The sequence below is a fragment of the Bubalus kerabau genome, chromosome 5, assembly GCF_029407905.1.
Source record: "Bubalus kerabau isolate K-KA32 ecotype Philippines breed swamp buffalo chromosome 5, PCC_UOA_SB_1v2, whole genome shotgun sequence".
Lineage (NCBI taxonomy): Eukaryota > Metazoa > Chordata > Mammalia > Artiodactyla > Bovidae > Bubalus > Bubalus kerabau.
The window spans coordinates 135,944,741-135,969,835 of record NC_073628.1 but is presented as its reverse complement, the minus strand read 5'-3'; the positions used below and the strand labels follow the sequence as shown (position 1 = coordinate 135,969,835).

General features: G+C 41.4%; 1 protein-coding gene across 1 annotated transcript; it reads left to right on the top strand.

The window, feature by feature from the left end:
- Positions 1-8,213: 8,213 nt before the first annotated feature.
- Positions 8,214-24,811, top strand: LOC129654340 (patched domain-containing protein 3-like). The gene is made up of 6 exons (XM_055583830.1): positions 8,214-8,227; positions 11,631-12,179; positions 12,299-12,563; positions 13,774-13,895; positions 20,581-20,726; positions 23,307-24,811. Exons 1-6 carry the CDS (start codon positions 8,214-8,216, stop codon positions 24,809-24,811), a joined length of 2,601 nt encoding a protein of 866 aa, XP_055439805.1.
- Positions 24,812-25,095: the final 284 nt, after the last annotated feature.

The window sequence follows — 25,095 nt, the reverse complement described above, 5'->3', positions numbered from 1 at the left end:
TTACCTTTGAAATCTTTTGTTAACTTTGGCTAAGTGAAGAAGTATTGTTTCACAGTAACTTATGTGATCCTACCTGACTGTTATAAACCCTTTTGATATTTTTGAACAAACCTTCCTAAATAATGGACTTCTAGCTACCTTTGGGATGCTTCAGAGGGCCCCTGAGACCTCCCAAAGAGACATATTAAACAACTTGAGTTCATTTGGCATGTTAAACTACATGGGAAGTGTTGTCAGAAAGAATGATGTATCTTCTCAAGTTATATTGTATGGTTGATGATATTAATATAGATATCCTAGAAATTATGTGACATTCATGAAAATCTTATATGTTCTGGTAAAATGCTGTCAGTTATAGTTCTAGTTATCATATTCAAGTGTTTCAAGTTACAGCAGTGACCAGATTACTTTGTCAATTTCAATTTAATCAGGTTTTAAACATGCCTTCTACGGTTTCACACTGATGCCTTTGCAAAAATACTGCTCCTTCAAGATATATGGAAAAGACTTTTCTAAGCTTACCCATAAACAGTTTTTTTGTTTGTTTATTATCTGGTAAGCTGATCAGACTGGAATTTAGTCTACTCTCTAACCCTCTACACATGGACATCACCAGATGGTCAACACCAAAATCAGATTGATTATATTCTTTGCAGCCAAAGATGGAGAAGCTCTACACAGTCAACAAAAACAAGACCAGGAGCTGACTGTTGATCAGATCATGAACTCCTTATTACCAAATTCAGACTTTAATTGAAGAAAGTCGGGAAAACCACTAGACCATTCAGGTATGACCTAAATCAAATCCCTTATGATTATACAGTAGAAGTGACAAATAGATTTAAGGGCCTAGATCTGATAGATAGAGTGCCTGATGAACTATGGAATGAGGTTCGTGACATTGTACAGGAGACAGGGATCAAGACCATCCCCATGGGAAAGAAATGCAAAAAAGCAAAATGGCTGTCTGGGGAGGCCTTACAAATAGCTGTGAAAAGAAGAGAAGCGAAAAGCAAAGAAGAAAAGGAAAGATATAAGCATCTGAATGCAGAGTTCCAAAGAATAGCAAGAAGAGATAAGAAAGCCTTCCTCAGCGATCAATGCAAAAAAAATAGAGGAAAACAAGAGACTAGAGATCTCTTCAAGAAAATTAGAGATACCAAGGGAACATTTCATGCAAAGATGGGCTTGATAAAGGACAGAAATGGTATGGACCTAACAGAAGCAGAAGATATAAAGAGGAAGTGGCAAGAATACACAGAAGAACTGTACAAAAAAGATCTTCACAACCCAGATAATCACAATGGTTTGATCACTCACCTAGAGCCAGACATCCTGGAATGTGAAGTCAAGTGGGCCTTAGAAAGCATCACTACGAACAAAGCTAGTGGAGGTGATGGCACTCCAGCCGAGCTATTTCAAATCCTGAAAGATGATGCTATGAAACTGCTGCACTCAATATGCCAGCAAATTTGGAAAACTCAGCAGTGGCCACAGGACTGGAAAAGGTCAGTTTTCATTCCAATCCCTAAGAAAGGCAATGCCAAAGAATGCTCAAACTACCCCACAATTGCACTCATCTCACATGCTAGTAAAGTAATGCTCAAAATGCTCCAAGCCAGGCTTCAGCAATACGTGAACCGTGAACTTCCTGATGTTCAAGCTGGATTTAGAAAAGGCAGAGGAACCAGAGATCAAATTGCCAACATCCGCTGGATCATGGAAAAAGCAAGAGAGTTCCAGGAAAACATCTATTTCTGCTTTATTGACTATGCCAAAGCCTTTGACTGTGTGGATCACAATAAAGCGGGGAAAATTCTTAAAGAGATGGGAATACCAGACCACCTGACCTGCCTCTTGAGAAATCTGTATGCACGTCAGGAAGCAACAGTTAGAACTGGACATGGAACAACAGACTGGTTCCAAATAGGAAAAGGAATATGTCAAGGCTGTATATTGTCACCCTGCTTATTTAACTTCTATGCAGAGTACATCGTGAGAAACGCTGGACTGGAAGAAATACAAGCTGGAATCAAGATTGCCGGGAGAAATAGCAATAACCTCAGATATGCAGATGACACCACCCTTAAGGCAGAAAGTGAAGAGGAACTCAAAAGCCTCTTGATGAAAGTGAAAGAGGAGAGTGAAAAAGTGGGCTTAAAGCTCAACATTCAGAAAACGAAGATCATGGCATCCGGTCCCATCACTTCATGGGAAATAGATGGGGAAATAGTGGAAACAGTATCAGACTTTATTTTTCTGGGCTCCAAAATCACTGCAGATGGTGACTGCAGCCATGAAATTAAAAGACGTTTACTCCTTGGAAGGAAAGTTATGACCAACCTAGATAGCATATTCAAAAGCAGAGACATTACTTTGCCAACAAAGGTCTGTCTAGTCAAGGCTATGGTTTTTCCTGTGGTCATGTATGGATGTGAGAGTTGGGCTGTGAAGAAAGCTGAGCACCAAATAATTGATGCTTTTGAACTGTGGTGTTGGAGAAGACTCTTGAGAGTCCCTTGGACTGCAAGGAGATCCAACCAGTCCATTCTGAAGATCAGCCCTGGGATTTCTTTGGAGGGAATGATGCTGAAGCTGAAACTCCAGTACTTTGGCCACCTCATGCGAAGAGTTGACTCACTGGAAAAGACTCTGATGCTGGGAGGCACTGGGGGCAGGAGAAGGGGACGACAGAGGATGAGATGGCTGGATGGCATCACTGACTCGATGGACATGAGTCTGAGTGAACTCCGGGGGTTGGTAATGGACAGGGAGGCCTGGCATGCTGCGATTCATGGGGTTGCAAAGAGTCGGACACGACTGAGTGACTGAACTGAACTGAACTAGGTTAAGAGAACACAGTTTTCTTAGAAGGAAGCTTTCAATCACAGATTATTAATTTCTTTACCTTTCAGTGATTTATATTTTTTTATAATTTTTTTTTTACTTCGGTAAAGTAAATAAGCATTATTTAAGATTATGGTACATGTAGGATGGACCAAGCTTTCCCCACTCCTGCAAATTCCCTTAACCCCTCAGATTCTTCTGATGGGACCAAGGTCTCACTTCCCTCCAGAAGGACAATCCAAGCTTTTTATCAGCTGATCTGCCCCTAATATCAGAGTCAATTTGAGCATTATTTGGTCTATAATTTAGGCATTAGACTATGACTACATAAAGGAAAGATGACTTTTTGATGCAGGATGGCCATGATATTCCTTGGATTTCAGAGAAAATTGGTTAAAATGAAACTTTTTTTTTCCTTGGAAACTGCAAAACTGGTTCTTTTAGCATTTGCAATTGAAAACCTCTAGGTTGTAAGGTCAGTTTTCATTCCAGTCCCAAAAAAAGGCAATGACAAAGAATGTTCAAGCTGCCTCACAGTGCAACTCATCTCACACGCTAGTAAAGTAATGCTCAAAATTCTCTAAGCCAGGCTTCAACAATATGTGAACCGTGAACTTCCAGATGTTCAAGCTGGATTTAGAAAAGACAGAGGAACCACAGATCAAATTGCCAACATCCGCTGGATCATGGAAAAAGCAAGAGAGTTGCAGAGAAACATCTATTTCTGCTTTATTGACTATGCCAAAGCCTTTGACTGTGTGGATCACAATAAAGTGGGGAAAATTCTTAAAGAGATGGGAACATCACACCACCTGACCTGCCTCTTGAGAAATCTGTATGCACATCAGGAAGCAACAGTTAGAACTGGACATGGAACAACAGACTGGTTCCAAATAGGAAAAGGAATATGTCAAGGCTGTATATTGTCACCCTGCTTATTTAACTTCTATGCAGAGTACATCGTGAGAAACGCTGGACTGGATGAAGCACAAGCTGGAATCAAGATTGCTGGGAGAAATATCAATAACCTCAGATATGCAGATGACACCACCCTTATGGCAGAAAGGGAAGAACTAAAGAGCCTCTTGATGAAGGTGAAAGAGGAGAGTGTAAGAGCTACCTTAAAGCTCAACATTCAGAAAACTAAGATCATGGCATCTGGCCTCATCACTTCATGGCAAATAGATGGGAAAACAGTGGAAACAGCAGCAGACTTTATCTTGGGGGGCTCGGAAATCACTGCAGATGGTGACTGCAGCCATGAAATTAAAAGAGGCTTGCTACTGCTGCTGCTAAGTCACTTCAGTCGTGTCTGACTCTGTGCGACCCCATAGACAGCAGCCCACCAGGCTCCCCTGTCCCTGGGATTCTCCAGACAAGAACACTGGAGGGGGTTGCCATGTCCTTCTCCAATGCATGAAAGTGAAAAGTGAAAGTGAAGTCACTCAGTCGTGTCCGACTCTTAGCGACCCCATGGACTGCAGCCTACCAGGCTCGTCCATCCATAGGATTTTCCAGGCAAGAGTACTGGAGTGGGTTGACATTGCCTTCTCCGAAAAGACACTTACGACTAGGAAAGAACGTGATGACCAAACTAGACAGCATGCTAAAAAGCAGAGACATTACTTTGCCAACAAAGATCTGTCTAGTTAAGGCTATGGTTTATCCATGTGTCATGTATGGATGTGAAAGTTGGACTATAAAGAAAGTTGACTGCCAAAGATTTGATGCTTTTGACTGTGGAGACCCAACCACTCCATCCTAAAGGAAATCAAGCCTGAATATACATTGGAAGGACAAATATGAACCTGAAACTCCAATACTTTGGCCACTTGATGCAAAGAGCTTACTCATTTGGAGGTCACTTTGATTTGCCTGTGAGTGTGGGAGCCCAACCTAGGTGCAGGGCCTCGGGGGCAATTGCTACTGAATACTGACATTAAAGCAAGTGCATTCCAGCCCTGTGTGACTCTCAGCACACGAGAGACTGGGAAAGCTATCTATCTTGGAGGAAGGAAAGGCAGGCGAGAGAATGTGTTTTCAGGGCCCTCCTCACAGCTGCGGTTTGGCTCCTCAGAGGTCAGACCACCAAGCCTGCTCCCAGGGCCTCAGTTCCCAGGTCAGGGCCGTGTGCCGCCTACACCTTCCGGCCTTGCAAACACATTTCCAGGTCAGCGCAGCACTGCCCGTGGGGAAGGAAGCTTCCGGAGTGTATCAGCACCACAGCGGGGCGCCATGCTGGGGTCACCCAGCCGAGGGCACCTGGCACCTCCCATGGGCGTGCCATGCTGGGGTCACCTAGCCAAGGGCACCTGGCACCTCCCATGGGCGTGCCATGCTGGGGTCACCCAGCTGAGGGCACCTGGCACCTCCCATGGGCGTGCCATGCTGGGATCACCTAGCCGAGGGCACCTGGCACCTCCCATGGGCCCCCGGCGAACAGTGGCAGGTGGAGCCCTGGCTTGCGAAAAACCGAATCGGAGAGCACAGCTAGCTCTGGTAGAAGGAAGCAAACAGCCACGGGAGGCCTTTGCAAGCAGTTGCTGGGCCGCCCCGCGTTAGGGCTCCCTGGACAAAAAATCACTAAAAATTTGTAACACCAGTAATGTTACACCAATAATTTAGAAAGTATTCCTGATTATGTGTTGAAAATAATTAATGTAAAACTCTTTGTTGCTGTTCACTCAGTCATGTCTGGTTCTTTGTGACCCCATGTGCTGCAGCATGCCAGCCTTCCCTGTCCTTCACTGTCCCCCGGAGATTGCTCAAACTCAAGTCCATTGAGTAAATGATTATAAAGAACTCTACTTTTTAACATATGGGTATTCTAACTGTAACTATAAATGTACTTTTTCACTTTTAGAAAGTAGTATTTGAAAATGAATAAGTTACATATGAATACAAAATGTGCCTAATTCACAAATAGAAATATTTAATTTTCTCCACTTTTCTATCCATGGAATATCCTGTTTTGCTTTGTATTATATTTAGCATAATGAACATTTGTTAAAATAAATGTCTATTAAAACAAATAAAATGTTACATATTAAAGTTTTACTCCACTGATAAGTAAATATGGGAGCAGGATATTTTAAAATGTCTTTATTCTATTATTTAATACGACTAAAAATAATCTAAACCTAAAATATTACATATATTTATAAACATTATTTTTATTAAACCTCAATTTTTGGCTTCAGAAAATTATAAATAGTCAGACAGGAGACCTTGAGAGAGGATATATTTATTTGTTCTGATATTCTGCTTCAGAACTTCTGGGGAACTTCCCCAGTGGCTCAGACGGTAAAGCATCTGCCTGCAATGTGGGAGACCTGGGTTCAATCCCTGGGTCAGGAAGATCCCCTGGAGAAAGAAATGACAACCCACTCCAGTACTCTTGCCTGGAAAATTCCATGGATGGACGAGCCTGGTAGGCTACAGTCCATGGGGTCGCAAAGGGTCGGACACGACTGAGCGACTTCACTTATTTCTGCTTCAATGAGCAATAATTTCTCAAGTTAAAACACACACATTTTGGCATCTAATGACAATTCCTTACTCCTGATAACTTATCTGTCTTTAACTTGTCTCTTTTCAGCAGTTCAGAGACTAGAACAAATGATTGAAGAGAATATTACCAGGTGATGGAACTCATTCTTTTGGGTTTTTCAGTCCAGAAAGAGAGTGAAATCCTTCTCTTTCTTCTCATTTTAGTGGTATATTCTCTAACTCTGGTGGGAAACGTTGGCATGATTTCCTTAATCCGGTTGGATCCTCACCTCCACACACCCATGTACTTTTTTTCTCAGTAATCTGGCCTTTGTAGACCTTTGTTACTCCTCATCAATAGCCCCAAAGTTCCTGACCAAGCACAGGTCCCTATCTCTCTATGCATGTGCGCACAGCTGGGCTTTTTCCTGAACTTCCTGATTTTGGAGACGTTCCTTCTTGCAGTCATGGCTTATGACCGCTCTGTGGCCATCTGCGATCCTCTTCTCTACTTGGTGATCATGTCCCAAAAGGTGTGCATGCAACTGGTAGCAGGCCCTTACTGATACAGCTTTTCTGTTGCTTTCCTCCACACAGTTGTTACTTTTCGACTGATCTACTATGGCCCCAATGTTATTAATCACTTCTATTGTGATGATGTCCCTTTGTTGGCTCTTGCCTGCTCAGACACCAGCCTCAAAGAGATCTTGATTTTTATCTTTGCTGGATTCAACATAATCAGCTCTTTGACCACGGTCCTTATTTCTTACCTATACATTGTGGCTGCCATCCTGAGAATCCAATCTACAGAAGGGAGGCGCAGAGCATTCTCATCCTGCGGTTCTCATCTGACTGCTGTCACTATATTCTACAGGACTCTGAGCTTCATGTATCTGCAGCCAAAATCAAACCATTCCCTTGACACAGACAAAATGGCCTCTGTCTACACAATAGTCATTCCTTTGTTGAATCCCATGATCTACAGCCTGAGGAACCAAGAGGTAAAAAATGCCTTGAGGAAAGCCTTTAAAAAATGTTATTTCCTGTCTCTAATAAACATTAAAATGTATCTTGTAACACTGACTGTCTTGGAACTATGCCACACGCAGATATGTTGTTTTTATTATCTTTGATAGGTTAATTTTATTTCTACCATTTTTATAAGAGCAAAATGACTTTGCACATGTGTCCTATTTTTCATTAATTTATAAGTAAGATAAAAGGTTTAAAAGATTATACTGCACATTTTTAATAAATTGCTACTATTTGCATCTGTGACACTTGATAGTTTTGACCTGGATAGTTTCTATTTAACTGATAATAAGATTTAGCCACTGCTTTCAAAAATGTTTCTATTTTATACATTGTGGAGACAGAACAAGGGAGGTGGTAAAGTAAATTTCTTGTCCATCCCCATGTCATTCCAGGCAGTAGCTGTTCCTCAACTGCACCCTGTCTGCTAAAAATCATTCCTCTCTGCTTCTGACTCCCACTAGATTCACTGGCAGTCACCCTCTGTAATTCCATGGTTCTCTTGTTGTTTGAAAAGATGTCATTTTTCGACATGCAGATCTGGAAATCAGGGTCAGCTTTTGGAAAGTCATACTCTCTTTTTCTGTATCAAAACAAAAATGCAGACATACCCCTATATTCCCTCAGCAAAGCTTAAGATCCTTTTATATTTTAGAGATTTGAAGAAATTACAATGGTTTGACAGGAAGCGGTAGTTTAAAACCGAGTTATAAACGTGGTTGCTATCAGATGTCAGGAGTATTATTCTATGTTGGGGTGGTTGTAAAGTGATGCAATCTAAGACCCACTTAAACCATCAACTGGAATTTTTTTTTTAATTCACATTCAAATGTTTGGTGTCTACCATGTGGGTGATATTGTGAGCTATTCTCATAGGGCAAAATCAAAAACATTCCTGAATATGCTGAATAGTCTGCTATTTTGGAAAATACTGGCAAAAAATTGATTGTATAAGTTATTTAGAAACAGTTTAACTTATTTTATCCAAGTTATCTTAGTAAACACTTCATTGTTAAATTAGATTTCACATTTATGTGAAGACATCAATATTGCCATGTTAAATTATTTATATTAAACTTTATTTTAATATATGCCTCACCTAACCTCAACACCATTATTAAAGCAGCAACAAGGTGTTCTAAGTGGATGTAAACTGTACAAATTCTGAAGAGAAGTAATGAATTGCAATCCTGATTTTCAAGTTCTTAAATCAACTTCTTTTGGGGTCAGGGAGCACAGTTGCAGAGAAATTAATCTTGGGAATCATGACTGTCAATTGCCAAAGATAAAACTCAAAAGAGGATAACATCTTTGTTGTTGCTATTTTTTAAATAATTCCAAAAGTATAATTTAAATAGTTAAAAGCAAAGCAGCGAACTTCTATAGTAAACTACAGAGTAAGGGCTGAACCTGAGATTGGCAATGTTAGAAGGGTTTAAAGGTCAGTGAATCTTTCAAAAGGAATCTGGTGCCCCTTCTGGGTAGCACACTGGATTCAGGGGAGGTTGCTGCAAAACCACAGGTTTACCAAAGAAACTTCAGATACATTTGAAGAGCTCCTAGAGCAGAAAGGATGATAGCCTGGGACACTAAGAAAAACTAAAGTAAAATCCAAGTTCTAACATTTAAAAATTACTGAAAAGAAATACATTAGTTTCATCAGTCTGCATTAACAAAATTAACACTCATTGACTTAGAACAACAAAAATTTATTTTCTCACAGTTCTGGAGCCTACAAGTCTGAAGTCAAGGTATTGGCGGAACCAGGCTCTCTACGAAGCTCTAGGGGAGGTTCCTTCCTTGTTTTTTTCAGCTGCTCATGGTCCCAGGCATTCCTTGTCTTCTAAGCATCTTTCCAGTCTCTGCTGTCTTCTCATGATCATCTTCCCTCTACATCTGTGTCCAAATTTCTTCATTCTTGTAAGGACATCACTCACACTGGATTAACGGTCCACCTTACTTCAGTATGACTTCATATTAACAATTGCATCTTCAATGACCCTATATCCAAATAATGACCCTATAACCAAACTCTGAAGTTCTTCAGGTTAGGAACTTAACACATCTTTGGGGGAACAATTTCACTCATAATAAGTACATGTAAGTGTGTGCATGCTCAGTTGTGTTCGACTCTGTGTGACCCTATGGACTGTAACCCGCCAGGCTCCTCTCTGTCCATGGGGTTTTCCAGGCAAGAATACTGGAGTAGGTTGCCATTTCCTTCTCCAGGGGATGTTCCCCCAGGAATCGAAATCATGTCTCTTGCCTTGCAGGTGATTCTTTGCTGCTGACCCATTGGGGAAGCCCCACTAATAAGTAAGGACAGTTAAAGATGTGCTGGCTCAAATGTATGGTGAAAACACACCTTATCTACACCTGCAAGCACCGTGCAGAAAAAAAAATAGCTGAGATTTCCTAAGCTTAAGAAAGAGACTTGTAAGTACCTAAAAAGGCTAGCGAAATGGCCTAGATGATGGATCAAAAGGGATGCAAAACCAGTTAATGTGACAACTGAGTCTTAAAGCTCATAACAAGCCCAAGGACTCATCAAGTAGTTAGGGAAAAGGGATATATAACCTAATATCTAATTTAGATCAGAAGCTTGAGGTTTTCTCCTTCTGGTTAAGACAGAAGACAAGATGCCCTTCTCTCAATACCAGAATAGTTTCTGAAGAGACTTGATCATTCTCAGGTAAAAAGTGTCCTAGTGAGTGGTAAGATGCAGAGGTGAACTGCCAAGGATATTTTATGGAAAATATTATAAGAGCAAATATAGCACTATAGCTAAGTGAACTCTCAAGATGCAGTGACTTAAAGTAATTTATTCCTTTCTCAGGCAGCAATATGAGTTAAGGGGTTTGGGAAAGGCAATTAGACCCTCAATATGTGGTTTCCATCTTTGTCTAAAAAGTGATCATTTCAGTGGCAACATTTTCAAGTAGGAAGGAAGAGGAAAAAAGTCCGTATCTAATGGCTTTAACATAGAGAAGGTGATCTTTAGGTTTCAGGCACCACTTTCTACGGATGGCTCATTGCCAAGACTTGACAACATTATGTGTCCCACTGACAAGGGGCAATGGGAACGTGGTGAACAGCTGCATGACAAAGGTTTTACTTATAAAACATAAAATAGTGGGCACTGAGGAATATGTCTGCCATAAGGATCACAGAAAATGTGATCTTAAAGGGTCAAGTTATAATGATCTCTGTCAGTACGATTGTTTCTTGAGCAGCCTATCGTTTCATACTTGACACCAACTTGTTAGAAGCAAACTTGGGTGATTTGAAAACATTGGGGGAAAAAAAAGCTTTGTTAATGTAGTTCCCAATACTAATCAAATGGTACTCTTTCTTCCTGCTCAGAACTTAAAGTTATGAAAAAGAACTCTCCTCCCACCATCTGCTTTTTCTCAGAACCAATCTGAGGGAATGTGGCTTGTGGGCAATTAGTACATTAGCCTGAGTAACAATACTTTGTGTGCTTAAATGAATCCATCTTTCCAGTGATACTACCACAAGTAAGTGTTACTTCTCAGAGTCTTTCACACACGTTCAGTTGTGCAGCCCTTTTAATTGGATTAGCCCTTAAACAAGAATAAACTCATTCATGAGAAATTGCTTCTGCTTCCGATTTGCTTTTATGCTGGTATTATTAGCAAGAGTCAACAAGGACAAAAAAAAATGGATTCCACTTATATTAACAATGAAGGTAGATTAAGTGGACACCAATTAACATGAACTGTAAACGTGTAATCAGATTGGCTGCCTCATGTGGAGAGCTGACTCATTGGAAAAGACTCCGATGCTGGGAGGGATTGGGGGCAGGAGGAGAAGGGGACGACAGAGGATGAGATGGTTGGATGGCATCACCAATTCAATGGACATGAGTTTGAGTAAGCTCCGGGAGTTGGTGATGGACAGGGAGGCCTGGTGTGCTGTGGTTCATGGGGTCGCACACAGTCGGACTCGACTGAGCGACTGAACTGACCTCAACTGAACCACGTGACCGCCAACGACGCTCCAGCATCTGGGGCGCGAGCAGCCTGGGATCAAACAGACGCGCCTGGAACTTCAGGAAACCGTTGGTGGGTGGAGAGGGGGCTCCGTACGGCAGCTCCTTTCTGATCTGCCACGCTGAGAACGTGGGCTTTCCTTCCTGGAAATGAGCCTGAATCCCTCGAAGGTTCCGCCTGAGCCGGAGCCGGAGCGGGAGGCAGGACAAGGGCCTGAGTCCGAGGCCCAGGGGCCGGGGCCTGAGAGAGAGAGAGCGGGCCGCCCGCACGGCCTGGCCCGGAGCCGGAGCCGCCCTCGGCGGCGGGTCAGGACCGGGAGCCCGAGCGCGGCGGGGCTCGGGGGCCGAGCGCAGAGCCCCCTCCCGGGCCCGAGGCTCCGCCGCCCACTCCGGCCTCGCGGTCTGAGAACCTTCGGGCCCCGCGGCCCCGCTGCCACACCAAGTACCTGGAGGCGCCGCTGTCCCTGGCCTTCCGGCGGCTGGGCGGGAAGGTGGGCGCGCACCCCTGGATCTTCCTGCTACTGCCGGTGGCGCTAACGGGTGTCCTGGGCACCGGCCTGATGTACCTGCCCCGGGATGTAGAAGAAGACCTGGAGGAGCAGTACACCCCGATCGGGAGCCCCGCCAAGGCCGAGCGGCGCTTCGTGCAGGGACATTTCACCGCCAACGACTCTCTCGTCTTCTCCATCTCCAGGAAGAGCGCCGAGGTCCCTTATGCCTCCGTCCTCGTGGTCTCCAACACCGAGACCCTGCTGGAGCCGGACATCCTAGAGGAAATCAGCAAGGTGGACGACGCGGTGCAGGCTCTGACTGTGACCCAGGACAACGGAACCTAGATCCCCTACAACGAGGTGTGCACTAAGAATCAGGGCTCCTGTGTCCCCCCCCCCCCAACCCACTCTTGTTCGCCTGGAAAAGGAACAAGGGCCTCAACCTGAAAACCATCACCTTCCCCATCTACAGCCTAGCCAGTCAGATCGTCTCCCTGGCCAACATCCTGGGAGGAACTGTCTTGGGCGAGAGTATGGGGCCGAGCCAGTTACTCCTCCAGGCCAAAGCCATGCGGCTGCAGTACTACCTGGAGACAGGTGGAGAGGAAAATGAACGTAGCAAGGCGTGGATGATCCATTTCCTGATGAAGGTTGGCAGCCTTGAAGAGAGTCTGGCCTTGAAGAAGATCCAGGTACCTAGTGGCTGGGGTTTATGGGAGGCCAGGAGAAGGTGGGAGGGATAAGAGGACTTGTTCCAAGGACCATAGCAGCAGCACTCCCAGATTATCCGATAGAGTCCTTGACTGGAAGCTAGGTGTGCTCTGCTTTATTTGATCCATAATCCAACTTTCTTAAAATAGCACACTGAAGAAAGCCACAAACAGATTCTAAAAAAGAGTGTATATGTGTATAACTGGCTCACGTTGCTGTACACACGAAACTAACACAACATTGAAAATCAACTACAATGAAAGTGGAGTTGCTCAGTCGTGTCCGACTCTTTGCAACCCCATGGACTGTAGCCCGTCAGGCTCCTCCTTCCATGGGATTTTCCAGGCAAGAGTGCTGGAGTGGATTGCATGTCCTCCATATACTACAATAATTTTGTTTAATAAAGTAAAAAGAGGACTTTAAAAAAAAGGAGAAGAATGCCACAAATCTTAAATCCTTGGTAACATTCTTGTTAAAAACACAAATGGTACATTCTCAGGGTAGGTCTGTTCAGTACAGACATTGATCTTCAGGTTTAGTTTGGTTTATCTGGTCAAATTACTCTGTAATTCTTGCTTTCAGTTTAAGCCTTTGCTGTTTCTGGGAGCCCCCCAAACTCTGGAGTTCACTGGAATAAAAAAGCAAAACTTTAAACAAAAGTTCCATGATGTTTTTGAGAAAGATGAGCATTTTAAAGGTAAATTATAGCATAGTGCCAGGCACATATTAGCTGTTCAGTAATTTTGGGGCTGGCAAACCCAATACTCTGAATAAAACTGGTGAAAAAGAGAAGATATCTTCTGGGAAAAGCCTTTTAATACCCAAGCCTGTCTGAAATGATGTTTGTACAATTAAAACAGTAAAAGATAAGGACTGAATATAAGTTTAGAAAAAATTATCATGTTTATAGTTCTTAATGCTTTCACAGTTTTATATAAGATTCAGATTTTGTGTATTCAGGAGTTTTAAACTTTAGATTTTTTTAAAGAAACTTTGAAAAGCATGCCAGAGATTTATGGGAAGAAGCAAATCTTTATTACCTTCTTTATTTTAAAATCATAATCCACATATTTTGTTTTTTCACTGAATTTTAATGTTTAAATTAATAAGTTGTAGTTTTCCAGTATCATATGTAACTCACATGCAATATCAGAATTGAAAATCATTTATCTGAATATATTTTTGTGGCAGGTTGTCTACTTTTCATCACTTTCTAGACAACTGGAATTTGAGGCAACTTCTATGACCGTGGTCCCCTTGTTTCACTTGGCCTACCTTCTAATCATATTATTTGCAATTGTATCATGCTACAGGTAAAGCTATTGTATTAGTTTTTTAAACTCTAAAAAATATTTTATTGTAATAATGTATATAATGTGTATATAACACTTATAACATAAAATGTGTCATTTCAAAAACCATTTCTAAGTGTACGATCAGTGGCATTAATTACATTATCAGTGTCGTGCAACCATCACAACTACCCCTTTATGAATATTTTCCATCACCCCAAACACCGTAACCATTAAGTAATAACTCCCCACTGTCTCCCCCAAGTCTTGGCTAATTTTTAATCTAGTTTCTGTTTCCATGAATTTGCCTATTCTAGAGATTTCATATAACTGGAATCATACAGTATTTGTCCTTTTGTGACTGACTTATTTCACTTACCATGTTTTCAACATTTATCCATGTTGTAGCATGAGTTCCTTTACATGGCTGAATAATATTCCATTTTATGTATATACCACATTCGTTTAGCTACCTATCTGTTGATGGGCACTTGAAATATTTTTACCTTTGGACTATAGTGAATAATGCTGCAGTGAACCATGCTGTCCAGATCTCTGTTTAAGCTCCTGTTTTCAGTTCTTGTCAGTATATACCTAGGAGTGGAATCAGTGGGTTGTGTGATAATTCCCTGGTTAGCTTTTTGAAGAACCACCAAACTATTTTTCACAGAGGCTACACCATTTTATATCCCACCAGCAATGTATAAGTTTTCCAATTTCTCTACATTCTAACCATGATTATCTTTTTAATGTGGTTATTGGTTATTTGTATATCTTCTTTGGAGCTCCCCAGGTGACGCAGTTATAAAGAATCTGCCTGCCAGTGCAGGAAATGCAAGACACTTGGTTTCGATCCCTGTGTTGGGAAGATGCCCTGGAGAAGGAAATGGTAACCCACTCTGGTATTCTTGCCTGGAAAATTTCATGAACAGAAGAGCTTGGTGGCTAGGGGTCACAAGGAGTCAGACAACTGAGCTACTGCACACACATGCATATCCTCTATGGAGAAATGTCTATTCAAGTCCTTTGCCTTTTTTTTGGCTGCGCCCCAAGGCTTGAAGAATCTTATTTCCCTGACCGGAGGTTGAACTTGGGCCCAGGCCCTTGGCAGCGAAAGTTTGGAGTTCTGACCACGGGACTGCCAGGGAATTCCCACCTGTGTTCATTTTTAGTGAAGCTGTTTGTCCTTCTGTTGTTGAATTCTGTTTTGTTGAGAATATGTTTTGGATATTAAATCCTTATCAAGTTATATAATTTGCAAACATTTTCTCTCGCTCTGTAGATTATCTCTTCACTTGCTGATAATGTCCTTTATGTACACAGGCTTTAATGCAGATGAAATTCAGCTTGTTATTTCCATTGTTTCTGCTTGTGCTTTTGGTGTTGCCTCTAAGCTTCCATTGACAAGCAAGGTCGTCTGCAATTACTCTATGTTTCCTTCAAGAGTTTTATGGTTTTAGCTGTGATATTTAGGTCGTTACAATTTGTAATCATAGTTGTACATGATGTGAAGTAGGGGTCCAACTTCATTCTTGTTCCCGTGGAAATGCAGTCATCCAAGTGCCATTTGTTGAAAAGACTGCTCTTTCCCAGTTGATTGGATTTGGCATCCTTGTCAAAAATCAATGGGCTGTAGATATATGGATTTATTTCTAGGAGCTCAGTTCTACTCCATTGGTCTATATGTCTGTCCATATACTACTACCAATTTGATTTAAATACTGTAGCTATAAGTTTTAAAATCTGGAAATCTCAGTTGTCCGTTTATTTTTTCTTTTTATGGTTATTCTGGAATATCCAGGGCTCCTTGTAATTCCATATGAATTTGAGTATTGACCTATACATTTCTGAATAAAAGCTGTTTGAATTTTGATAGAGATTGTATTTAATGTGTAGATCGCCTTAGGTGAGATTGTCGTTTTGACAATATTAAGTCTTCCCCCCACCATGGACTGTGAAGGTCTTTCCATTAATTTAGGTCTTTTTTAGTTTCTTTCACCAGTGTTTTGTAGTTTTCCATATACCAGTCTTTCACTTCTTTGGTTAAATGTATTCCTAAGTATTTCATTATTTTAAAAGCTAAATGAAATCACTTTCTCAATTCTTTTTGGGATTGTTCATTGCACATGGATAGAAACAACTGAATCCTGTGTGTTGATCTTGTATCTTGCAGCTTTACTGAATTTGTTTACTAACTTTAGTAGCTTCCTTTGGATTCATTGGAGTTTTCATATGTAGGATCATATAATCTGTGAAAAGAGAGTTACAATTCTTCCTTTCAGGTTGCTGCTGTGCTGCTGCTGCTGCTAAGTCACTTCAGTCGTGTCCGACTCTGTGCGACCCCATAGACGGCAGGCCACCAGGCTCCTCCGTCCCTGGGATTCTCCAGGCAAGAACACTGGAATGGGTTGCCATTTCCTTCTCCAATGCAGGAAGGTGAAGAGTGAAAGTGAAGTCGCTCAGTCGTGTCCAACCCTCAGCGACCCCATGGACTGCAGCCTTCCAGACTCCTCCACGCATGGGGTTTTTCAGGTAAGAGTACTGGAGTGGGGTGCCATTGCCTAACCCTTTCCAGTTTGAATTCCTTTAATTTCAAAGTCCTGTCTAATTGCTCTGATAAGCACTTCTAGTACATCTTTGAATATCACTGATGGAAGTGGGCATCCTTATGTTGTTCCTGATCTTAGAGGGAAAGCTTTCTTTTTTTCACCATTGAGTATAACATTAGCTGTGCAGTTTTCATACTTGCCTTTGTAAGTTTGAGGAACTTTCCTTCCATTCCTTGTTTTTGAGAGTTTTTATCATGAAAAGACATTGGGTTCTGTCAAATGTCTTTTCTGTACCTTTTGAGAGATTCATATGGTTTTTATCCTCTGTTCTGTTAGTGTGCTGTGTTACATTGATGCCCTCATGTTGAACCACTCTTCCATTCCTGGGGTAAATCCTATATGGTCATGATGTATACTTCTTTTAATATGCTTATTGAACTGTGTTTACTAGAATTTTATTGAAGATTTTTGTATCTATAAGAGGTATTATTTGTAGCTTCCTTGTGGTATCTTAGTCTGACATTTATATCAGTGTGGCCTCATCGAAAGAGTTAGGAAGTGTTCCCTTCCTTTCAGTTTTTTTGGAAGGGTTTGAAAAGGATTGGTGTTAATTCTTCTTTACATATTTGATAAAATTCACTGTTGAAGCCATCAAGCCTGGACTTTATTTTGGAGGTGAGGGGAGGTTTTTGACTATGGATCAGTCCTTTTACATGTTCTGTTGAGAGTTTCATCTTGAGTCAGTTTAGGTCTTTGTGTATTTCTAGGAATTTGTGTATTTTATCTAGGTTATCCGGTTTTTTGGCATAGCTTGCTTATAGTAATGCCTTAAATCCTTTCTATTTCTGTAAATTCAGTAGTGATGTCCCCATTTTTATGTCTCATTTAGTTATTTGTATTTTTTCCCCTTTATCACTCTAAATAAATGTCTTTCAATTTTGTTGGTTTTTTGGGTTTTTTTTTATAACCAACTTTTGGCTTTGTTGGTTTTCTCTATTGTTTTTCTATTCTCAATTATATTTATCACTGTTCTTATTTTATTCCTTATGTTAGCTTTGTGTTAGGTCTTCTCTTCTTTTTCTGGTTCCACAAGGTGTCTAAATCCACAAAGTGGTTTGAGATCTTTCCTCTTTTTTTTTAATGCAGCATAAATTTGCCTCTGGACACTGGTGTCACTACATCTCATAAGTTTTATGGTATTTTGTATGTTTTCATTTTCCTTATAGATTATCAGCCTAGATGTTTTATCCATTACTGAAAGGGAGGTATTGAACTTTCCAACTATTACTGTAGAGCTATGTATTTATCTCTAGAATACTGTTAATATTTGCTTCATATATATTGGGTCCCTGTTATGGGGTCCATTTATGTTTATATTTGTTATATCTTCTTGATTAATTGGCCCTTTTATAATATATAATTCCTTCTGTCACAAAACTTTTAACAGTTTCTGAAACAGCCTATTTAGTCTGTTATCAGTATAGGCGCTCCTGGTCTCTTTTGGTTACTATTCATCTGGAGAATCTATTCCAGTCCTCTTGTCAATCTATGTCTTTGGATCTAAAGTGAATCTCTTTTAAATAGCATATAGTTGAATCATGCTGTTTTATCCATTCTGACAATATCTGCTTTTTGATTAGAAAGTTTAATCTGTTTAGATTTAAAATAATTTCTGACAAGGAAGGACTTACTTCTATTGTTTGGGTATTTAATATTCTGTTTATGTTAGAGCTATTATCCTTCATTTCATCCATTTATACCTTTTTTTTTTTTTTTGGCCAAACCCAGGCCCTAGCAATGAAAGTGCTGAAGAGTCCTAACCACTGGACCACTAGGGAACTCCTGTTCCATGCCTTCTTTAGGGTTAGGGTTAGGGTTAGGGCCTTCTTTAATATGTCGTTTGTGAGCTGTTTTGATTGGTCATTTTGCTGCCAGTGATTCCCAAGTCAGCCTGAGCACTGGAATCACATGAAGAAATTTTTAGACACATGGATTCTGCAACTTCCCTACAAACTGTAGATCAGAGTCTGCAGAGCTGTGTTCCAGGACTGCAGAAATCTAAAGTTCTGAGACTCTCCTAAGTCATTCTGATAAACTGCTTAACCAAAGTCCTTCTTGGGGACTAGAAAAGCTGCGAGTGTGTTCACCGGTGTTCTGCATTCACATCTTTCCTTCTATTGCCTACTGAACATTAAAATAAGGATCACTTAGAGAGCCAGCACAGCGACTAGTCGAAGTCAAATCACTCTAGCCAATAATATACTTCACTCCCTCCATCCTCTGAAAAATTTATACCAACAGTCCAGAAACCTGAAAGAGGGAATAGGGCTAAGCATGTCATATGCAGCTTTTATCCTGTTAATCTTTCTGATTTCAAGGTTAATTTGTGTTACTTTTATCTTAAACTCCTATAAACCAGTATTGTTTCTTTAAGAAAGTATTGTGTATATGTGTTAGTCACTTAATCGTGTCTGACTCTTTGTGACCCCAGGGTCGGTACCCAGCAGGCCTCTCTGTCCATGGGATTCTCCAGGCAAGAATACTGAAGTGGATTGCCATTTCCTTCTCCAGGAGATCTTCCTGACCCAGGGATTGAACCCAAATCTCCTGCATTGCAGGCAGATTCTTTACCATCTGAGCTCTAGGGAAGTCCGCAAGACAGTATTGGTTGTAATCAAATTTTGTTTTGTAATCAAAACAAAATACTTTTGTTTTGGTGCGTGTATGTATGTTGATTTGGGGCCCTGAGTTTAACAGATAGCACCAGCAGTTTGAGAAAAACTGAAATACAGGCACACATAGTTGTTTTAATAAGAAAGTTTGGTTATTTTAATGTGGCCTTGCATGAATAAGGTCTTTAGTTATAGTCTTGCTTTTGGGAATCAGCAGCTCCATTTCCGTAGTTGACTTTCCTATTCTTCAAACCAGACTGTTTCTCTCTCCTCCTAAAGTTTCTAGAGGCAGCAGTCAGTCATTGTTTTGACGCAGTTGGCAATGAAGTAAAACAGAAACCTAGAGATTGTCGTCAATACTTTAAAATGTAAAGTTGTGGTTGTTGGGGAGTTAAAGTATTAAATCCAGTCTTTTTCAAATGCTGTATATATATTCCCATTTTTGTTGGTCCAACCAAGAAATAGACATAAGTTGTGTTATTCAAAATGGAGTATATATTACTTTTTTTGTTGTTGCAATTAGTAGCCACTTTTCTCGGAGAAGGCAATAGCAACCCACTCCAATACTCTTGCCTGGAGAATCCCATGGATGGAGGAGCCTCGTGGGCTGCCGTTTATGGGGTCGCACAGAGTCGGACATGACTGACGCGACTTAGCAGCAGCAGCAGCCACTTTTCTTGGGCTTCCCTGGTGGCTGAGTGGTAAAGAATCTGCCTGCAATGCAAGAGACACAGGAAATGCGGGTTTGATCCCTGGGTGGAGAGGATCCCCTAGAGGGAAGGCATGGCAACCTACTCCACTCTTCCTGCCTGGGGACTCCTGTGGACAGAGGAGCCTAGTGGGCTACAGTCCATAGGGTCACAAGCAGTCAGACACAACTGAATTGACTGAGCACACACACACACACACAGCCTCTTTTCTAGAGCACACTTCTTTAGCAGAGAACCATGAAAAACTTTTAGAAGGAGGCTTTCATTCTTTTTGTTAGCCACAATATATATTAAACCAGCTTTGACATACAGGAGATATTTGGGATTGTGTTTATGGCTGATGGGAGTCATAAGTGGGTGAGAAGTTACCTCGACGTGGGCACTTTCATACTGCTTGCTTCTATTCACGCTCCTTTGGAGATCAGAGTAGAATTAGCTACTTGCAATATTTAGTATCTTTTTGTGGTTCTGAAAGGCCAGTCGGTGGATTCATGCTTGGCTCACTGCATAAGAATCAACCAGTATAGTTTGGTAAAAGTACAGATTCCCAACTTTTCTGTCCCCACCCCACCCCCCACCCCTCACCGCCCTTTGTTTTTGTTCAGTTGGTCTGGGCTAGTGCCTGGAAATTAAAGTTCTCTAGCAGACAGGTATGGGGATTATTGCCCAAGAGGGCTCTGAAGAGGTGTCCGAGTCAAGAATGTTATGAATGGCTGGAATTTCAGTATGGAAGCTACCACCACAAGTTCCATGACTTTTCCCTCCAAATTTACAGGTGTGACTGTGTGCGGAACAAAATGTGGGTCGCAGTCTTCGGAGTCATCTCCACCGCCCTGGCCGTGGTGAGTGGCTTCGGCCTGATGCCGTATGTCGGGGTGCCTTTTGTGCTCATAGTCGCGAATTCACCGTTTCTTATCCTCGGTGAGTAAAACGAAGCACAAGGCTGCACACTGTGCATGGGGGTGTGGGGTGGGCAAAGGAAGGGCACTGTGTTAGATCAGGCAGAATAGTTATATGTAGGTGACTTTACAGACCCAAAATGAGGAATCAGGAGAAAAAGAAAATCAAATGGAATTATATGCCTTTAGAGTTGGAAAAATCTGGTACCCCAAATGGAAAAACACAGACCAGGGACATGAACAGGCATTTCACACACACACACACACACACAGTTCCAAAATAATAATCATTGAAAATATAAGAAAGAAATATTTGACCTTGTGTAATCACATCAAGGGATGCAAGTTAAACCAAAAGTGAGATAATTTGTCTTCTTATTAGATTAATGAATATTATAGCAAGATTGAAGGTTTGGAGAAGGTTCTATGCAAGTGAACTCTCTCATATTCTGCTGAGGGAGATTTGTAAATTGGCTCACTTTTAAGATATAACTTTGCAACAAATCAAAAGACTTAAAAATTTTAAATGGAATACCTTTGACCTGCCAACTCCACTTCTGGGAATTTGTCCTAGTTATTGGACGGGTTTTCACAAAATAAATAAGCATGTTCATTTTAGTGTGATTTAGAATAGGAAAAACCAAAAACAAGTTAATCCTATATCAACATGGGATTGGTCTGCTCAGATCACATTAAAGTTTTGGAATCCTATTCAGTCTTTCAAAAGAGGTAGATATAAAGTGTTAAATGAAAAATGCTGGTTATGAAACAAGATGTTTAAAACAGAGTGATATACAAATATGCATATATATTTGTATAGAGCAAATTCTGCATAGATAATACTTAAAAATTTAGCAAGGATTATCCTTGACAGGTAGAATTACAGTTGTTTAAAGGTTTTCTTTGTATTTGCCCGTACTTTCAGGATTTATTTTACAATAAGTATAAGAAGGCAAATATGTTTCTATTTTGGGTGGTAAGCAACTTGGAAGAATTAATAATTGGTTTCCTAGGGGAGATAGGAGAGGAACTGTGCACTGGATGTGTGCCTTCCTGGCACACACTCACGCTTACACACTCAGTGTTCCCACAGCCATAAGCAACTGACCTGTAGACAACTGATTTCATATCAACGTCTTCATATTATCTGTATATACATAGACGTGAGTGTAGGGGTGCATGTGTGTGGGGGGGCTGTGATTTCAGTAGCTCAAGAAATGTGTGAGGACAGTTTCTGAACCAAGTTCCATAAATAATAAAACCGGTTTTTAAATACCTGTTCCATATCAATGAGTTTATTTGTGGTCCTTAGTACTTCAGATTCTTGCCTTTCGTCCAGCTGAATGCAAGTGAAATCCAGACAGCTGGCTGCAGGGGACATGTCAGGATGCAGATGTGACAGACCACACAGCCTGTGCCGCTGCAGGCCTTCTGCCAGACCACACGCACAGAGCATCCCAATTAGAGGCAAAGTGCAATTCCAAGTACCTTCCCGTGTCATCCATGGAGAGGATCTTCCAAGGTTGATGTTAAAATCAATCAGCATTCAGTTCCAAGTATTGATTTTGTATCAATACACACAGAGACAGGTGTGTAAGAGTGAAAGCGTAGGAAGCTTGGGGGAGTGAGGTTTATCTGCAGCGTGCTTAGGCTGTCCTTGGAATCCCCTTTCTTCTCTGTGGTCCTCCTCTCCTAACCTTCAGTGACGACTTCAGAGTCCTCAAATGTTCTCCTGGCCTCTTTATTCCAAATCAGTCAGGAAACGTCACTGTGGAAAAGACTGGTTACTTTAGTATTCACTTAGTATGTAAAGGATTCTTAAGGTTCACTTTGGTACATGTTTCTGATCTCTAGAGTACCTGCATTTTACTGACATAATGCCTTAACCTGGGCAAGTGAAGCTTGAATGACAGCATCTGGGTGTCAGAACCAGACTAACAGAAAATGACATGTGTGTGTATATCTGTGTGTGTGTGTGTGTGTGTACATACCACATTGATCAGATCAGATCAGATCAGTCGCTCAGTCGTGTCCAACGCATTGCGACCCCATGAACCGCAGCACGCCAGGCCTCCCTGTCCATCACCGACTCCCAGAGTTCACTCAGACTCATGTCCATCGAGTCAGTGATGCCATCCAGCCATTTCATCCTCTGATAGCTAGGTGCTAGCTGGAGAACAGATAAATCCAGCTCATATTTTAAACAACAGGATGCTAACTCAGTATTAGTGCCTTAAAGTAAAATGGTTTATAAGAGAAAATGGTCTCTCAAATGTTCTGATGGAATCAGAGATGCATGGCTAATAATACCCAGTCAGCCAGGTTTCCTGACTCTTCACTGAAACACCCTGAATGAAGACTAGGAGTAGAGTGTACTGTGCTATGTGTACAAATCGCAGAGTTATTACAGAGCAAGGAGTGAAAAGTTGTGTTGTGGATTCAGAGGCAACCAGAGAAGGCATCAGAGAAAGCAGTATCCAAACACAGACTCCACAAGATCAGTGAGACCTTGAGAGACGGGCAAAGAAAACGGTTTGAGTTGATCTGGTTAATCTTTAATGGATGTTAAAAAGTATGAAGACTCTGTTTCTTTCTCTAACAGGTGTTGGGGTTGATGACATGTTTATCATGATTTCTGCCTGGCAGAAGACCAGCCTCACGGATAGCATAAGCGAGCGGATGTCCGATGTCTATTCAAAAGTGGCAGTGTCCATTACGATCACCACCGTGACCAATGTCCTGGCCTTCTATACAGGAATTATGACCTCTTTCAAGTCCGCACAATACTTTTGCATCTATACAGTAACAACCCTGCTCTTCTGTTATTTTTATAGCATCACCTGTTTTGGAGCATGTATGGCCCTGGATGGGAAAAGAGAAGTAGTCTGTCTGTGCTGGCTGAAGAAGCCAGAAACGCCTAACCAAAAATGTTCTTCATTAAAAAAGTCCTGCTGCCTCCCAGGTAATTCTCTCCAAGATGAATATAAAGCTGACATCCACCCAATGAATCTGTTCTTTAGAGACTATTTTGGTCCTTTTCTCACAAGCACCAAGTCCAAGATTTTTGTAGTGCTCCTATATGTTTCGTACATCATAACTAGTTTATATGGGTGTTTCCGAGTGCAGGAAGGTTTAGACCTCCGAAATTTGGCAAGTGACGACTCCTACATCACACCATATTTTAATGTAGAAGGAGAACATTTTTATACTTATGGTCCCAGGGTTATGGTAATCATTACTGAGGTTCTTGACTACTGGGATAAAGATGCTAGGCAAAAACTGGAAAAATGTCTGGCAGATTTTGAAAACAATGAGTATGTAGATGAAAACCTTACAGAGTTTTGGTTACGAGAATATGTAAAATATATGGAAAACCTCCGTCAAGATATAAATGATAAGACAGCGTTTCTAAGCAATATTCCCACTTTTTTAATGGAATTTCCACTTTTTTCATATGATATTAATATAACATCATCACAGGAAATCATTTGTTCCCGGGCCTTCGTTCAAACCATGGGTATTTCTTCTTCAACCAGTAAGAAGCTGATGTTGCTCCAGTTCCAAGACATGGCTGAGAAGTGTGAGGTTCCCCTGATGGTGTACAACTCGGCATTCATATATTTTGATCAGTTTTCTGCAATAGTAGAGAACACTGTGCGAAATGTGATTGTTACCTCCGCAGCTATGTTCATTGTTTCCTTATTATTAATTCCTCATCCCCTGTGTTCTTTGTGGGTAACTTTTGCTATTGCTTCTATGATTGTGGGCGTCACGGGTTTTATGGCCTTCTGGAATGTCAACCTTGACTCCATATCCATGATTAATCTTGTCATTTGTATAGGGTTTTCTTTTGACTTTTCTGCTCACATTTCCTATGCCTTTGTTTCCAGTTCAGAGCCCTTGGTAAACCGAAAAGCCATCGAGGCCCTGTATCTGCTGGGCTACCCCGTGTTACAGAGTGCAGTTTCAACAATAATAGGGGTGTGTGTCCTGTCTGCAGCTAAAGCATACATCTTCAGGACATTTTTCAAGATTATGTTTCTTGTGATGGTATTTGGAGCTGCTCATGGTCTAATTTTTATCCCAGTATTCTTAACCTTTTTTTGAAAGTTACTTTGAATCGGTCGGTCTGTCTGTTCAGTCCTCAGTCGTGTCCGACTCTTTGCGACCCCATGAATCGCAGCATGCCAGGCCTCTCTGTCCATCACCAACTCCCGGAGTTCACTCAAACTCACGTCCATTGAGTCAGTGATGCCATCCAGCCATCTCATCCTCTGTCATCCCCTTCTCCTCCTGCCCCCAATCCCTCCCAGGATCAGAGTCTTTTCCAATGAGTCAACTCTTCCCATGAGGTGGCCAAAGTATTGGAGTTTCAGCTTTAGCATCATTCC

Excerpts from the sequence above, each read along its gene's own strand:
- LOC129654340 (XM_055583830.1), top strand. Across the intron at positions 12,180-12,298 it reads AGCAAGGTGGACGACGCGGT|GAACAAGGGCCTCAACCTGA; the intron begins GCAGGCTCTGAC and ends CGCCTGGAAAAG. Across the intron at positions 12,564-13,773 it reads TGGCCTTGAAGAAGATCCAG|GTTGTCTACTTTTCATCACT; the intron begins GTACCTAGTGGC and ends TTTTTGTGGCAG.